This window comes from Macadamia integrifolia, chromosome 2 (assembly GCF_013358625.1).
Source record: "Macadamia integrifolia cultivar HAES 741 chromosome 2, SCU_Mint_v3, whole genome shotgun sequence".
Taxonomy (NCBI): domain Eukaryota; kingdom Viridiplantae; phylum Streptophyta; class Magnoliopsida; order Proteales; family Proteaceae; genus Macadamia; species Macadamia integrifolia.
Window position 1 is genome coordinate 30,869,320 of NC_056558.1, and position 18,084 is coordinate 30,887,403.

General features: G+C 37.5%; 1 protein-coding gene across 1 annotated transcript in view; it reads left to right on the forward strand.

The window, feature by feature from the left end:
• The window catches only part of LOC122064931 (beta-adaptin-like protein A), a 61,829-nt gene that overhangs the window by 2,186 nt on the left and 41,559 nt on the right, over positions 1-18,084 (forward strand). The window contains exons 3-9 of the mRNA XM_042628719.1: positions 557-681; positions 7,387-7,585; positions 12,796-13,024; positions 13,369-13,535; positions 13,724-13,933; positions 15,291-15,401; positions 15,501-15,677. Of these exons, the coding sequence (XP_042484653.1) occupies positions 557-681; positions 7,387-7,585; positions 12,796-13,024; positions 13,369-13,535; positions 13,724-13,933; positions 15,291-15,401; positions 15,501-15,677 (1,218 nt within the window). The remainder of the gene's footprint in view (positions 1-556; positions 682-7,386; positions 7,586-12,795; positions 13,025-13,368; positions 13,536-13,723; positions 13,934-15,290; positions 15,402-15,500; positions 15,678-18,084) is intronic.

The window sequence follows — 18,084 nt, forward strand, 5'->3', positions numbered from 1 at the left end:
TATGGAAGATGTGGGTAGATTAGGTGAACCATGCTGCATACTGTGGAAGCTTATCCCTAGTGAACTGGTCCATCTACACATCTTGAATGATGAGATGCACACTCGAATCTGAACCTAAGTGAATCAGGTAAATATGCTGCCAATCAATATAATCAATGTTTAACCTACTCATTTCTCTTGGGCTTACAGAATAAACAGGTCCTGCCTAGTTTTGGAATTAGAAGGGGGATTTCTCATTGTCTCTCAAAATAAAGCAAAATGCTTTTAAGGTTATAACTTTGGGTCTTAGTTGTTTGTGTCATGATCACCTAGTAGACAATCTTTCTTTTCTTTTATTCTCTCTCTCTCTCTCTCTATATATATATATATATATATATGCTATTTTCTGTAGTCTCACAATGTGTCTTGGTGTTGCAACATGATTATGCTTGTAGAGAAACTGGGTGATGGTAATATTGTGGTTGAGAAATATCATAATAATTCTGCTCAATTTTTAAGTCTGTAGTTTCAGATCGGTTAGTGCCGTAGTGGCCTTTCATTTTCAATGTTTTTCCAGGTAGTTGCAAATTGTTTATCTGCCTTGCAAGAGATTTGGAGCTTGGAGGCAGGTACATCTGAGGAAGCATCTAGGGAAAGAGAAGCATTTCTTAGCAAGCCAGTAATCTATTACTTTCTAAATCGGTATGTTATTTATTTTGGATGCTAGATTCCAATTGATATGTCAGGTAGACAGCTGGTACCTTATTATAGTCTGTTGTTATGAGCGTGTGGCTGATTTGTAGTGATGCATCAGGTAGACAGCCGGCACATATTATAATTTGTCATAACCTGCCAATCTTTTTACATGGATCCTCATGCTCGTCCTTGCTTGGAATCTTGATGTAGTCGACCCTATTAAGTTGGCATTATGTTTTGGATGTTGTTGTTGTTGCTAGATTCCAATTGATAATATATTACATTTGAAAATCGATCTTATGTCAACTACTGAATTTGAAGAAAACCGGAAAGATTGATTGTAGAAGCAGTAATCAGCCTTATTGTAGCATAGCAGTGATTAATGGGCCTAAACAGCTCCAATTGAATTGAAGAGGGAAAACTCCAACAATAACTGAAGCTGAATACCAAACAAAAGCCGTTCTTCTTTTCCCTACCCTTTCTGTGCACTCCTTTGGACGTCCCTCCCTACTCTTTCCATATACTCCCTTACACTACACTCCTAATAAGACTTCAGTTACAACTTCAGCAACCTTGAATGCTTGCAACCTTCCCTAACTAAAGTGATAGCAACTCAAAATAAAGTGGAATTAACTCTGAATTGAGCTAAACTTCGGAATTAACTCTGAATTGAGCTAAACTTACCAAACAGAAACCCCACAACTTGGCTTTGTGCCAGTAGATTGAACATAGCATTACCAAGGAGCCTGCCTGATGAACTTAGGGACGGGAGTTAGTTGCTTCTCAAGTGAATTTCTTGTTCCAGTGGAAGCAAATGATAGCATATGACATGGCAGATCTATTAGCAAAGCAAGGAATTTGTAGATTTAATTGGTGTTCTGGGCATTTTTTTTCATTGGCTTACTAGCTTGTGATATGTCTACAGTCTTGTATTCTTTCAGTTTGTTTGGGAAGCTATGCCTTGCTTTGTGATGGGCTTTGTACTTGTTTTCCATTATCTTAATAAAACTGTCATTATTTTTCGAAAGAAAGAACTGCCTTCATAGCTTGGGTTCCAACAAGACAAGGTGACTGAAGAAACTTGTTAGGTGCAGAAAAATCATGTCAATGGGCAAATATTAACCCTGAAATTTCCCTAAGCAAAGCTGGGGGGAAATAAATTATTTTTTTTTGGAAGCTGTACTATTGCCTGCCACATTTTTTTTTTTTTTTTTGGAAGCTCTACTATTGCCTGCCACTTGTGTGTTTAGCTGTAAAATACATCACCATCATTCCATGAATTCTAACACATATAACCTTCATAATGCAGCTCCTATGAAGCCAATATTGATAATTTCGGTAGTGCCAATACATATCATACCAAGGAATTTTTGGATGCATGATTGGATGCTTCAACATCAATCATAATCACTGACTGCCTATATTGGCAAAATCTTTTTGTGAATGAGTTTACTCAAGATGGATCCTTGAACACATCCATTTTCATCGGAGGTCATCTGTTCCTATGAGGTCCTTTGACTGTGATGGATTTTTATACTCTTGGTACCTTAAGGGTTATAACCATGCCTTTTTTTTCTTTTTTGGATGGGCCATACCTCTCTTTGTGTGTGCTATACTTCCTGTGTTTTTCCTCTATTATTGTAAAAGAATCATTTTGTAATCCCCCCACTAGGGTAATAAAGGTCCAACTTAATTGGGTGATGTTCATATCTTTTGTATTTTTTCTATTTGATTTCTAATTGTTTCTGTCCTATTGGCCAGATTCTTTAATTTTTTACCCCGTCAGTGACAGAATAATTTGTCCAATCCCCCCTTATCTTTAAAAAGAAAATTCATATATACGATACTAACTCTTTGGTTTCCATTCGGGTTCATTATCAATTAGGTATCAATAGGAACATAAAGATAAGAGAGTTAACTAAGTTTCAGATTGTTCAAATTGGGGCATAAGGGGCATGCAGGCGGTGAATCAGGTTGAAAGTGAGTCACGAAAAATTGGTGGAATGCTCTTGAAACCAATTCACTTGAGTGAGATAGACGAGAGCATAGTTGTCATGGCGACGCCTCAAGGCGGCGATTTGGCATCCTGGCGGAAAAAGAAGTTCATTGTAGTGCTACGATTTACGTGACTCACAAATGGCGGTCGCCATTGGCTGATAGGCGTCGCCATGGCACCGCCATGGACGTCAGATCACGCCTGATTCACTAAGCGGTTGATTTTTTATAAAATGCAGGATGATTTTGATAGGGCTATGTTGATTTTTGATGATTTGATATTGCTTAATGTTGGTTTTATATGTTATATAGTATATATTGTAGGCTTGTAGTATGCTAAATAACTTTAGAGAATAGGGAAAATAAAAAAGTAGCATACTAAATAACTTTAGAAAATAGGGAAAATAAAAAATGACACATGGGCGATTTGACTGCCATGGCAACGCCATAATGGGCGATTCATGGCCAAATCAATTAGCCACCCCTCGACCGCCTTGGATCGATTTGAAGCCATGACAACTATGGAGGAGAGTGGAATTTCGTGTGTAAGGGTGAAATCCGGAGATCTACGAAGGAACGTCAAAAGGGAAGGCAGCTCTCTGGGTCCCTACCGACGCTGGGGTGCGAAAGCATGGGGAGTGAATAGGATTAGATACCTTGGTGGTCCATGCCGTAAATGATGAGTGTTCGCCCTTGGTCTACGTGGATCAGGGGCCCAACTAACCCGTGAAACACTCTGCCTGGGGGCATACGGTCGCAAGACCGAAACTCAAAGGAATTGACTGGGGCCTGCACAAGCGGTAGAATTTTGATTCAATTGATTCAATTGAGGAGTAGGTCTATTTATTTCTGGTTTGTGGACCGGTAGTTCTAGGGGTTGACTCGGCTCTCAAACTGTTTCTCATTATTAAGAAAAGGTAACAAAGATAAAATACGAGCTTGTTTTATAGCAATAGTAATTAGTTGTTGTTGTTTCAAGGTCAATCTATTCACTCGTCTAGATAAAAATTTCCTTCTTCGCTAATAAATCGATTAATTGAACTCATGTTTCTATAATCAATTCGATCCTCCGATCCACATCATCGAAAATATCATTTGGGTAAGAAAGGGTCGCTTGGATTTTATCCATGGTTTATTCCTTATCTCTAAAATCCTATTTCCAAATTCTAATCATTTTTTTTTGGATCCGACCAAAATAGGATAGGATTTGTTAGAATATTTCTATATGAAATCCCATTATGTCCTTTTAAATTACTGTAATCACATTTGATATTTTTTAGCCTCAAAAGTGATATCTGTTACCAATGGGGGTATTTTATTTGGAAAGGATTAAGATAGACAAATATTAAAAGGAATATATTATTAGCATTGGAGACTGGTTTATAGATCTAACTTTATTTGTTATCCTCTTCATTGCCAGACTCATATGACTGAGTGGATTGACATCCTTACCCTGGTCGGGGGTAGGTAGGATGGACTCTAGGTTCATGTTACACCCCTGTTAACAAGATCCCAAGTAAACCCAAACCTGAAATAAGCCACAATTAGGGCAAAAGGCAACCTTATTGGATGGGGTTCAAATTCTGGTCAAAGGTAGGTTGACGTTAGAGTAACAAACTCCCAAAAAACTGTTGATTCAATGGTCAGATTTAACCAATTAGAGAGATAATGAAATATGAGGAATTAAATCAGACTGAAAAACTCTAATTACTTTCTGTCAGAGACTCAGATGAACACTGGATTATTGTAGGTTAATAGAGGAACAAGTTCCCAAAAGATGATGGTGATCTAAGGGTCTGATTAAGACTAACTACAAAAGAATCAAATCTGGAAAAAATAAAAGTGCAGAACAGGGAGATTTCAAATTACTACAGAATAGCAGACCTGATCTGAGGCAAATCCTGGTCGAAGGCTTCTCTTGGGGGACCCTTGAATATCCCAAAGCATCTCCCTGATCTGATGGGTAGATGCTCCTTAAAGGCGAATTTGTTTCTGATGAAAAAAGGAGTCAAAAACAGGGTATCTGCCAGCCCAAATTGAAATGCTTCTTGCTGTGATAACAGTATGTATTCAGCAATAAAAAAGGATAGTAAACCTACCCAAACTATGGTTAAACAGTAAATAGCAAGCTTGAATAGACACTTAACACTTGAAGAAGAGGAAAAGAGGATAGATTGAGGATAAAGTAACCAGTGCCTTCCCACCAATAACCTGGACCAGAATCTCATTGTTCCAAAGGATTTCCAACCCTTCACTGAATCTCACAGCAAATCTGAATCTCACAAAATAAAGAAAAGGCTCAATGATGCAGATCCGCACCCGTGGTGTGATCCATGCCCATCTAGGTATTCAGACAGAGATGAACCGGATCGATATTAGAGTCCTTGGTCTTGTATAGGATTAAGGAATATAATATATTTTATACATTCACCTCACTTTATTTTAGAAAGTAGGATACGTAGGTTATAATAGAGTTGATTTTCTAGTTTCCTTTGGGATTTGTTTTCATGTAGTCTTTTATTTTCCTATTTATATGCTTGTAACCGATTGAGAAAGGCAGAGATTGGTTTTGGTGAAGAGCCTACGGGCTAGTGCGTGTGCGATTCTCTTTCTCCCCTTTCTTGTGCAAATCTTCTCTTCCTCCCCTGCAACTGAGTTCTCTCAGAGATTTCTTCCTTTTCCTTACCGGCCCTCCATCAAGTGGTATTAGAGCCAAAGGATCTCCATTCCTTCCCTTTCCGTCCTTCTTCTTCCCTCCCCAGTCTTCTCCTTGCTTCTACAAGGAAGTCTGAGATGCGAGCCAAAACCCCACTTCAGTGAACCCCTTTTCCATGGCAAACCCCATCACCCCTTTTCTTTCCCCTTCTCCTTCGACCGAACCCTCGTCTTGGGTTCCGGTGAAAAAAAAAAAATGCAGAAGAAGAAGAAAAGAGACAGCGAGAGACTGAACCAAAAAGAAAAGAAAAAAGGACATTCACACCTGATTTGAAGCTCTCCCGCAAGTCGCCTTCCTCTGTCGAAGTTCTCCTCCATTGACATCCTTTCCATCCCACCGCTACAAGTCGATAGTAGAAACCAACCTTAGGTTCCTGGTTCTTCGCTACAATCCTTGGACTTCCACCATGGTTCCTGGCCAAGTGCTGCTCTCCCATCGAAAGGAGACCCTCCTCTACAATTTTTTGTTCCATCTCCAAAAGGGAGAGCCCCTGACTCTTCTGTCGGTTAGCAGTACTCCCTTTCCCTCATTGTTTCTTTTTCTTTTCTTTCTTTTATTTTTCTGATTTTTCCAGTATTACCCTTTATTCTTCCATTATTCCTAGTTATCCTTTTTTTCCCCTTGTTTCCAAGTTTACCCCTTCCCCTTTCTACATTATACATTCTCTTGTTTCTAATTGATTTTCTTTATAATTATGACTCTGCCACTCATTAAGGAACTTCAATTATTTACAAATCTGCCACTCCTTTCTTGTGAATTTGGAGGGTTTACAAGTGATCCAATCAAGGAATCTTTTGTGTTCAAATTCAGATTGCTATTACCCAATGGAAAGCTTGCTAATTTGTTGATTGATGAGAAGGGACATGACAATTTCGTCTCGAGATCTATTGTGGATACGTTGTCAAAGACCAGTCAAGTATGATGTGTTTTTTGAGTTTTCTGTTTCTCAATACTTTAACAGCACTTTTTGTGAAGTGTTTGATTCCCCTCAGCATATTATTAAATTGGGTTGAGGTTGGTTAGAAGAACGACATAGCACCCTTGATCGTGACAAAAATTTGTGCACCATCCAGCCTTTCCACATGTGTCAGAAATTTGTTATTCATGGATCGGCTGACTCAAAGAAGGTGGTACCAACAGTGCAACCACAGGAGGAATCGAATGAGTCAACACAAGTGGAAGACCATCCAGTTTGTGGCACCAGTAGCAACAGCGAAAAATGAGAAAATTGTGGATCATGTAATGATGGACATCAGTACAGAGCCAACTATTTCCCATCGTGAGTTCATACTTCCCCATGATTTTCCAGACTTGAATGCACCTCGGAAGCTTCATATCTTGGATTTTGTTTTGCATTACAGACAAGAACAATTCAACCCCGATCGCGAGATTTTACAGACCCGGTTTTTCTCAACACCGGGAGAATTGATTCAGATACACACACCTGTGAAGCGATCCATACCTATCTAGGTATCTAGATAGAGATGAACTAGATCCATAATAGAGACCTTGGTCTAGTAGGATTTAGGATTAAATATATTTTATTTTTATTTTATTCACTTCACTTTATTTTAGAAAGTAGGATACGTAGGTTATAATAGAGTTTGTTTTCTAGTTTCCTTTTGAACTATTTTCCTTTTAGGATTTGTTTCCATGTTAGAATATTTTATTTTCCTACTTATATGCTTGTAACCGATTGAGAAAGACAGAGATTGAAAGAATGAATTGAGGGTTTTGGTGAAGACCCTACAGGCTAGTATTATAAAATAAGCCATTTAAGTGATTTAACTGCACCATACCCACTGTATTATACATTTTTGACTATTGGATTTTATAGGCTTAGAGATCTTAGTTTCTTTATTACATTTTTAAGGAAGTGTTCTTAATTAATTCAATCAGCTTACCTGGAGGAAATAATAATAATAATAAGAATAACAACAACTTTTTCTTGCCTTTGTGGAAAAAGATAATAACATCAACTTTGCTACTTGCTTTTGCAGGATAAAGGAATTCAGTGAATGGGCACAGTGTATAGTACTTGACTTGGTGGCTAAGTACATACCTTCGGACAACAATGAGATATTTGACATCATGAATCTCCTTGAGGATAGACTTCAACATGCAAATGGTGCTGTTGTCTTGGCAACAATCAAGGTGTTTCTGCATCTTACCTTGTCCATGACTGATGTTCATCAGCAGGTGCCTATCAGAATATCCCTTTATTTAATCTTTTTTCATGCAAAAAAATATTTTATATCTTTTTCAATGCATTTTTAGAACTTTGGTGGCTCTTTTGTGTGGTCATTTGAACTCTGCTAAGATGACTTTGTATTAATGATCAACGGTATCATTCTTCTCTGTGCCATCAATTAGTTGCATTGACTTTGTGAGGATATTTATCTTATACTTCAAACTCTGAAGGGACAAATGAATAGACAGCATGAATCTAATGTACCTTTCAGTACTTAGGTCTACCATTTTCTGATATAGGATGCTTAAAAAAGTGTTTCAATTGGTCATATTCAGGTTTTGGGAGGACATAAGTCTTGCATACCTGTTCCATGTCTGCAACTGTTTTGAAGCATTTTTTGTCTTCAACATTGTCGTCTGCCTAGCAAATTTGTTGCTTCATTAGTCAACACATACATTTCTTTTAATTTTTTGGGTGGTAGTTTGAATAGGAATGCCTAAAAACCAGTATCTGAGATCCTGCCTGGCCTAATCAGTTGAGCCACCTCCCAGCCCTTAAAATGGCTGGATCAACCCTCAAACCTGTCCACTGTCAATAATTCACCCCGCCTGGTAGGTTAAACCTCTGAATAACCCATAATAGACCAATCATTCGGACCAAATTGTGGGACATATGTGTTTGAATTGAGTAAAAAATCTGAATATGCTTGAATAAGGGTTTAAACATGATTCAGTTCAGAAGAAAAGAAGGAAAAACCAGCAAACCAAGCCATCGGTTGGGTTTGACTGGACCAATAATGGACCAATAGGCTTAATTTTGAGTGTCGAATGGGTTATTTGGCTCCTGGGCCGACTATGCTTGGGTAAAGGGCCAATTCTATAAGCTCAAGTTTGAAGGGTCTGAGTCCTATATGAAATTAGGTGTAGCTTCTGGTTTCTATTTTCTGTTTTCAACAAGGTTTAGGCTAGCTCGAGTTCATAATGAGTTTTTATTTTGAGTCGTTTCTAGCTTTGTAAGAGAGCTTGACAATTTGGTTATAGAAACTCTCTCAGATTCCTTGGTTCTCCATTCTAGAAATTTAAAATTTTTAAAATTTATGAATTTTACTAAGAATAGAAAGCTTAAGGTTTAGTTAGTCTATACAAGAATGTAAAGGCCTAACAGCCTACACATGATTTTGTGAGCTATATTGCCTTGCTGGTTTTATGGATTTAGACCTTGTTCACATTCAAGTGTGGCTCTTGTGGATTCAAGAGAGATATTCTGCTGTGGGATTCAATGGAAGTCCTGGTGGATTCAGGATTAGTTCTTGTTGATTCAAGAGTGATATTCTGTTTTGGGATTTAGTGGAAACCCTAGTAGATTCTAGGTTAGGGGTTGGTGGGATTCCAGCCCTATAGATCAGGTGGATTCATGATCATATCTTTTCTTATTTCTCTTTTTCACCTCCATCACATATCAGGTGAATTCTGAACTTCTATTTTTGTGCGCATGCTGTTTTCTCTAATCTCGACTCTGTTTTGTAATATTGGTTCCTATTCTTGTAATTAAATTTATGCTCTTCTATTCTTTAGTTTTTCCTTCTAATCATATGTTCTAATTCTAGTTTCTATTCTCAGTTTTAGTTTATAAAATCATACTGCAACGCTACTTTCTAAAACTGAGTTACTTAAATTCTGATTTCTGAATCTGTCTCAAATTTTGTTAGGTCCTCTATTTGCTCATTGATTACTTGTTACTCCCTTATATCAAGGTCTGCTTTGTGTTATAAACCTTGCTATCGATTCTTTCTGTTGTCTGGTTTTTGAGACATCCTTCTCATGGTAGGACTTTGCCATATCTCATGATCTGACGGATAGTTGTCAAGGCGTCGCCTTGGCATCCAGGTGGTTTGCCTGGGTCCTAGGTGACTGTTGCCCTATATTTTTGAACTTATTTATGTCAAATATCATTTAAGATTTTATTCATAAATAAGAAATTACCCCCTATTTGAATCCAATAAAAAAATTTTAAAATCAAATTCCAGAAGGATAAAAAGTCAACCCCTAGTCCAAGAACAAAAAGCTGGATTTTTGGATGTAGGGGTGATTTTCAACTTTCCAATGCTGGGGTTTTTCTCAATTCTGAAAATTTTATAATCTTATCATATGGTAAAACATTGCTAAAAATCAAAAGTTCAGTAAAATAATCTTTTGCTTTGATGTCTTTAAAAATATTTTCATTCAGGCGATTTTAACAGCATTTGCGCACTTTAAAAGAAATTTGACGGCACTTAAATTTTTCATTACAACTCAGATTTAAGTAATCTTAGACTTGTTGGAAGGCTGGTTTTATGCTATACCTAATACAAAGAGTCACATATAAAAATAAAATCGTTTGACCAGTAAAACTTATTATAGAACAAGAGCATTTCTTTAAATGTTGATTTTTTACGACTTAATGTGACTTAATGTCGATCCTTGATGATTTAATGTGGCTTAGTGTTGATTTTTTATGACTTGATATGGCTTAATGTTGATTGTTTATGATACAAGATATATGTAGCATATTAAATAATGTTAGAAAATAGTGAAAATAAAAATAACACTTGGTCGCCTTGTTCGCCTTAAGACAGGCGCCTTGTCGCCTGAGCGTTTAGGCAACCCTCCAATACCTTGGTTCGCCTTGACGCCGTGGCAACTATGAATTCTAACAATCAGAACTGCAACAAATTTTATAGTTTTGTTCTCCTGATCAAACTAAGCCCTTCCACCTAAATTTCTGCTAAATAAGACTGGCTTTATTAAGTTTATTGAATCTATCTCTTCCTGGTTATTGTTCCTACTGTGGCTCTGGAAAACTCCCTGGTTTCTAACATGTTAGGTGACTAGAACCCCATTAGCACCCTCCCCTGGGAAAATTTCCAGATAATTTTCGAACTTTAAGTAGTACATGTTACCATGCATCAAAATCCTATTCTTGTCCCAAATAATTTTTTTTAATATATAGCTAAAGATATTTGAATTTACTGCATCCTTAGCTAAAATGGTTAATCCATGTTTGACCCAATTACCTGCCACCCAGTACCTAAAACAGGTTTACGGACGGCTAGGTTTCAGAACATTTCTTATGGGTGGAGTTTACTATGGGTTTCCAGCGCTCCTTATAATTTCTTAGTAGACAACTCGCTGCACAATTGGTATGTTCACTATAAGATTCTTCTCTATTGCTTTATACAAACTTCATGTATTCAGACATAGTAAATGTGAATATGTACATATACAGATATTGGTAGTAAAGTGAGTTAGAAATACTAGAGAACCAATAGGCAATAGCAGCCACTTCAACTTCTCAAGATTTTTATTAAGCCCGATATCACTAAATTGTTATTCGTTTCCTGCAATTAATCATTCATCGTGCTACCTCCCTGTTTATTCTAAATAAATTTAATTCCAACCCAGCAGTATTAGGTTGTTGTTGGGCTTGAGTTGTAAGCTTGTAGCCATAGTTGTCACGGCGTCAAATCGATCCAAGGCGGTGGAGGGGTGGCTAATCGATTTGGCGATGAATCACCTGTTATGGTGCTGCCACGACGGTCAAATCGCCTATGTGTCATTTTTTTTTCCTATTTTCTAAAGTTATTTAGTATGCTATTTTTTTATTTCCCCTATTTTCTAAAGTTATTTAGCATGCTACAAGCCTACAATATATACCCTATAACATATAAAACCAACATTAAGCAATATCAAATCATCAAAAATCAACATAACCCTATCAAAATCACCCTGCATTTTACAAAAAAATCGATCGCCTAGTGAATCAGGCGTGACCTAGCGTCGATGGCGGTGCCATGGCGACGCCTATCAGCCAGTGGCGACCGCCATTTGTGAGTCACGTAAATCGTAGCACTGTCATGAACTTCTTTTTCAGCCAGGATGCCAAATCGCCGCCTTGGCGACGCCTAGGCGATGCCATGCCAACTATGCTTGTAGTACTAATTGGTTGTTGCTCTGCAAAAGGAGCCATGAGGTTGTTGTCCAATCAATTTGATTTATTTTCTTTAGACAACAAGCTTGTAGCTCTAGTTAGTTGTACATGGTTGTTTTTAGTGTTTTAAGGGTATTTCTCTGCTGGGTTTATGTATAAGCATTTACCTGGATTAAACATGGTCTTGAGAAACGAAATGAGCACTGATGCTATCGCAGTACCCTCTATAATAGAGAAAGCCATCAAGTAAACATGACTGAATTTGATTGCACAGGCAGGACAAAAAAGGTGATCGGTGAGGCCATTACTCACCTACTTACGAACAATGTCTTAGACTGCCCATCTAGGCCATTACTTGCAGTTCTTTGTATTTATATTTTTTATTGATATGAAAGGCTATTGCAAGCAGAACATTAGAAGAAAGAGTGAAAAAAATTTATCAGTGAGCCAAGTTCATTAATTCAAGATGTATACCAGCAAGAATCACCCACAACTCAATCCCTATGGTCAAGGGAGAGGCTGGCTGCAAAAGCAGGCCAGAAAAACAACAAACACCAATCCAAATTTACCTCCTCAAGTGGCACCCAACCCTAATATGGGATAATAGGGTTGCCTTGAAATTAGATGTCGGCCCATCATTTAATCTTAGGGATGATGTTACGTGTTTGAGAAGAAAAGGCTCAAACTGACTAAAATACCTTAATGAAGTCACATGCTTCACTCAAAAGTCACATAATCTGTAAATGAACCAAAGGCCATAATAACCCTCTACCAAATAACATAAGAGAGAAATAAACTAGAACAAAAGCACACTCAACCCAAAACTAGAATCCCCCAACTGAGCCCCACATCCTTGGATATGAGCGGGTCCAAGCTGCCCAACAACATCAGTCCTTTGTGAATGAGCGTCAAAAGCAGTTCCTCAACAAGCATTGCGTAAATCACTGTTGCTTTCTTGATCTACACCATCTATTTGCATAATTTTATTATTTAAACCCCCTCCTCCCCAACACCCCCCCCCCCCAAAAAAAAAAAAAAAAAAGGTTTGACAAGTCATTCACTTGCTTAGCATTTCTATGCATTAATGTTTTGGTTTGTATAGATTTCTCCTTTAAGCCTTTAATCAGGTGCTTGACCGCTTACCTGGTATTGGTTTTTGTTTCCACAACTTGTCATTGCATCTCATTGTCATAACAATCAATGCCAGAAGCATTGTGATTTGTGACATTGCCATTTTTGTAATTTCTTCTAGGTATATGAGCGCATCAAAGCCCCTCTACTAACCCTAGTGAGCTCAGGAAGTCAAGAACAATCTTATGCTGTATTAAGCCACCTGCATCTGTTGGTGATGCGTGCACCAATGCTGTTTTCTTCAGATTACAAACACTTCTATTGCCAGTACAATGAACCATCATATGTTAAGAAACTGAAGCTTGAAATGTTGACTGCAGTGGCAAATGAGAGCAACACATACGAAATTGGTAAGCGAATAACATCTCGAACCTGACTTTTGATGCTTCATTGATTATTTTGATTGCAGTTGCAAATGAGAGCAACACATATGAAATTGGTAAGCAACTGACATTTCAAACCTGACTTTTGAAGCTTCATGGATAATGTTGATGTTGGCCTCATTGGTGGTTTAAATTTAATTTTATTATTTCTCTTCAGTGCCTCCAGGCTCCATTTCGGTGTTTTTGTGTTGTTTCATTTTATTTTAAGTTTTCTCTTTATTTTTTGGCTCCTTCTCGTTCACAAGCGTTATTCTTCTTTAGTATATAGTTTCTTCTTTGACTACTGCATGACCTTTTTGAGTCCATTACAGTGACGGAATTATGTGAATATGCTGCAAATGTTGATGTGCCTATTGCAAGAGAGTCAATTCGAGCTGTAGGGAAAATAGCACTTCAGCAGTATGATATAAATGCAATTGTTGACAGACTTCTTCAGTTTCTGGAGATGGAAAAGGACTATGTCACTGCTGAAACACTGGTGATTATTTTGCCCTGCACATTCTTAGTAAATAGTCCTTCCAACATAGAGATGTGATCATATTTGCTTCCTAAAAAGGAGGTGAAAATGTCATTACTGTACATGGCTTGGTGAAACACTGAAACTTGATTTAGTTATCTGTAAAATTGATGTTTCTGTTTATTTGTCTCTGGGATTTTTATGAGTAGGTGCTTGTGAAAGATCTTCTACGGAAATATCCTCAATGGAGTCATGATTGTATTGCTGTCGTTGGGAATATCAGCAGCAAAAATGTGCAAGAGCCCAAGGCAAAGGCAGCTCTTATATGGATGTTGGGGGAGTATTCTCAGGACATGATTGATGCTCCTTATATTTTGGAAAGTCTTATTGACAATTGGGATGATGAACATTCTGCAGAGGTACTTGAATTGCCTGTTGCAGAAAACTTTCATTCTAGAGAATGCACTTCTTGGGTATTTTTATTATGATGGCTAAGCCTGGTAGTGTATTTTTTTTGTTGTAATACTAATACCTCTGGCTTGAGTTGTGGGGTGCTTTTCTAGTTTTCAATGCAGATTTATGTGTTGTGTATCTAGTTTCCAAAGCGGAGTCGTGTGTTTATTACATAGTTTTCAATGCGTAGTTGTGTGTTTGAGTTCTTACTTTTGTGCTTAGTGGGCTGTCAAGAATTCGTTAACTCATTTCTCCTTTCATAAAAGTAGGTTGAGTGATTGAATTGTCTTGGTGGTGGACGTAATGCATGTAGAACGCTTTGGCTTTGCTGATCTATATGGTACGTCAGGTAGACAGCCGGTACCTTATTATAATTAGCGATAACCTGTCAATATTTTTGCATGGATCCTTGCACTCGTCCTTGCTTGGAATCTCCATGTAGCCGACCCCATTAAGTTGGGATAAGGTTTGGATGTTGTTGTACTATGAACCATACTGCCGTACAAAGATCACTTCTCTAAGACAACCCCATCGTCTGTTTGCTACTTAAAGTTAATGAAATAGGAACTGTGAAACTGAAGGGCTATTTGAGCAGTATCTTCTTGAATACAGTTCAAATAGTAATGTGTATTTCATTATGGATTTTGGATTTGTGAGACTGGTGAAACACTAGGATAGTTGCTTCTCTTCTTTGAGGGATGTGAATACTTCTCTCAAAGTGGGATTATCAATTATGTAGGTCATTTTATATTATGTCTCATTGGTTGAAAAGTGACCTGTAGACTAGCGTCACTCCATCTGTCCATCTATTTTCTTTATATTTGGTATAGAACTGTTGCTTACTAGGCAAAAGGACTGAGAAGAAGGAAAGGATGAATAAATTTCAGACAGTGAAAGGATTTAATTTTTTTTTATTTTTTATACATTTATTTATTTTTTTTCAATTGTGATGAATACTCTTAATGGCCTGGATTTGGTAAGAATTTCTTCCTTATGGACAGAGAATGTGGCTTACTGCTTTCAGATATAATAGTGTGCGTGAAAATTGTTGACTATAGTAGCAGTTGTGGGAAACATGCCCCTTATTTGCATAAGTTTTTGTGAAATGCTTTTACCACCAGGTGTTCTTTCTTGCAGTTACTGTTACTTCTGTTATTATATTTGTTTCGTTGAACTAGTTCAGTAGATGCTAGTATGGTTCTGTCACCAGTTCAATGTCATTAGTGGAAACCATTTGCTTGTCCTCTTGGAATTCTGTTTACATTGATTAACCTCACATTTTGCTTCATCAATTGCTTGATTGATCAATGATTTTGGTGCCAGGTTCGCTTACATCTTCTTACTTCAGTGTTGAAGTGTTTCTTTAAGAGGCCACCTGAGACTCAAAAAGCTTTGGGAGCTGCCTTGGCTGCAGGACTTGCTGATTCTCACCAGGTGTGGATTGGTTGATACATTATTTCCATAAGCTGGATGATTCTAAAAAATTTAGAGTAGGTTGGCATGGATATTTTATTCAGTATTCTCTGATTGCAGGATGTTCATGATCGAGCCTTACTCTACTATAGGGTTTTACAATACAATGTATCTGTAGCAGAATGTTTGGTGAACCCTCCGAAGCAAGCTGTTTCAGTCTTTGCTGATACTCAGAATAGTGAAATCAAAGATCGCATATTTGATGAATTCAACAGCCTATCTGTCATATATCAGAAGGTGCCTTGGCTTTTCTTATTAATCGAATCGAGTATTTTACATACTCTAATTTGTTCTCAGATAGTCCATACCTATTATTATGGTTTACTATCACTCTCTCGCCTACAGTTCTGCTTTATAATTGGGAACCAGCGAAAAGGAGGAATTCAGAATTAGTATCTCCAGTTGGTTGTTTTTTGTTAAGCATGAAGATGAAATATTCCTTAATAGTCACAAATGTGGTAATTAGAAACATAACTCTTACTGTTGCAAAGACAAAAACCATGGCAATGGCCTGCTTTCTCTCTCGCAGAGTCATTTCTTACTTTCCCACTGTTACTGTTTCAAACACAAATTTCTCATTTGCTATAACTGTTTTCCTTTGTTACGAAAGGCTATAGATGTTAATTACTTATTAATTATGCTCTTATTGCAAAAACATTCTTGATATCAGATAATTACATTCTCTTCATGAAGTAATGCACTTCCATTTTGAACTTTGGTGAAAATTCTGATATTTTCTTCTCCTGTTCCTCATTTATCTTACAGTGGCAAACTAGGGATAAGTTGACTAATTGGTATAGGTTCTTAAATGCATATTTCTCTTCACCACTTCGTTAGTTTTTTGTTTAATATTGTAATTGATCTAGCCTTTGATAACCCAACCTTCACTGGTGATGATCATAAAGGTTGTCTATAAACGTTTTTGAAGTTGTCTCAGTGCTGAAATGTAAAATTTGCAAAATGTCAGTTGATTTCGATGAGAGAAGGACCAGATGTTGAACAGCTAGCATCTAGCCTTCAATGGAGAGCAACTCCTCGACCCTCTATTTATTTGGGGATTTTGTTGGGCGCAATCAATAAGAAGGAAGTGTGTGATTCAGTGGGTGAAAGAGTGGAGGAAGAAACTGCCCTGCCTGGAAGGGTCAATACTTATCTAGAGGCAGACGTACCCTAATCAAGCCTGCATTGGAGAGCATTCCAATTCATTTCCCATATTTAATTTTAATCATGGTTCTGGTATTAGCGGCAGAAAGGCTGTAACAGATGATTGGAGGAAGAATCTTGTTCCTAAGGAGGAAAGGAGGTTTGGAATTTAGATGCATTACTCCCTTTCACAAAACTTTATTTTCCAAAATATGTCTGGAGATTCAGTTCCGAATCAATAGCTTATGGAGGATCGCTGATGCTAAATATGGTGTGGCAAATGAATGGGAGGCACTAAAGTTGAGAAGTTCAGAAGTTCCCATGGAACTTATTTATAGTGCCAAACAGTCTTTTTAGAATGCATATCAGAAACTAAGTAGGGGAGAGTACTGAAAATTTATGTCAATTCTGGTTCTAGATGACTGAACAGCCACCTAAGCTGCTTCGGCTGGCAAATTTGCCTAATCAACCAAACTGCACCTGCATAACCACAGCAAGTAGACCAAAATTTAAATGATTACATCTTTGTTCAGTGTTAGCTGCAAGAAAATAAGTTTTGCACCTTTTTGTCGCAGGATTCTGTTACCACCCGTGTCATCGTGAAATTTGTCTTTTGAAGGTGTTTGTTTCGTAATCTCGCTTGCGGAAAGGCAGACTTATCATTTCTAATTCAACTGCTAAAGCACATTTTCTTTTTTATCGAAGCCTTTTTGATGCAGTGGCATTATCGTGTCTGGATTGCCATGGTTTGATCTGGAACCCAAACTGGGATTTTGGTCCAATAAGGGTTGGTAGGGGTTTATTTAGTTATTTAGGGATTTTTTTTTATTGCATTTTATTTTAGTGTTAGATATATGTAGGAGATTACATTGAGTTGTTAGTTTCCTTGTTTAGGTTGGTTCCAGTTTCACATTTCCTTATTTGAGTCAACGTTAGTTGGGGTCTGTATAACTATGTAACCCAACAATGAAATATTGGAATGAATTCAATTTAGTTGGAGTTGCAGTTACTGTAGCTTGGAGCCAAGAGTTGGCCGTGTGTGCTTCCTCCCTTCCCCATCGATCCATTCTTCCTCCGTCAGGTAAATGCTTCTTCCATTTCTTCTTCCTTATGTTATAAAAGATGGTGGTGAGTTCTATCACTGAAAGAAAATAATTCTAGCCCTAAGGATAAAGTAAAGACGAAGAGAAAAGATACTCCTCCAAAAGTGATGCAATCCCGGGTCATAAATCTCTACCTTGGGATCACTATGGGCCACATGAATAGTAACCCAAGTTAAGAGCTTAGTAGCATAACCAAAAATATATGGAAGTTCTGAACCCTTTTAAGGAAGAGTGAACAAGGGCAGGAACAAAATGGAATTAGACTTAGGAGGGAAGGACGTATTTGGGATTTCTACAAGGGTGGGAGTCAAACAGAAATAACTTAAGGGAATTAAGGGCTTAAGGGTAATTTAATAAAATATGTACATTATAGAAAATATGGAGAATAAGCCTCTTCT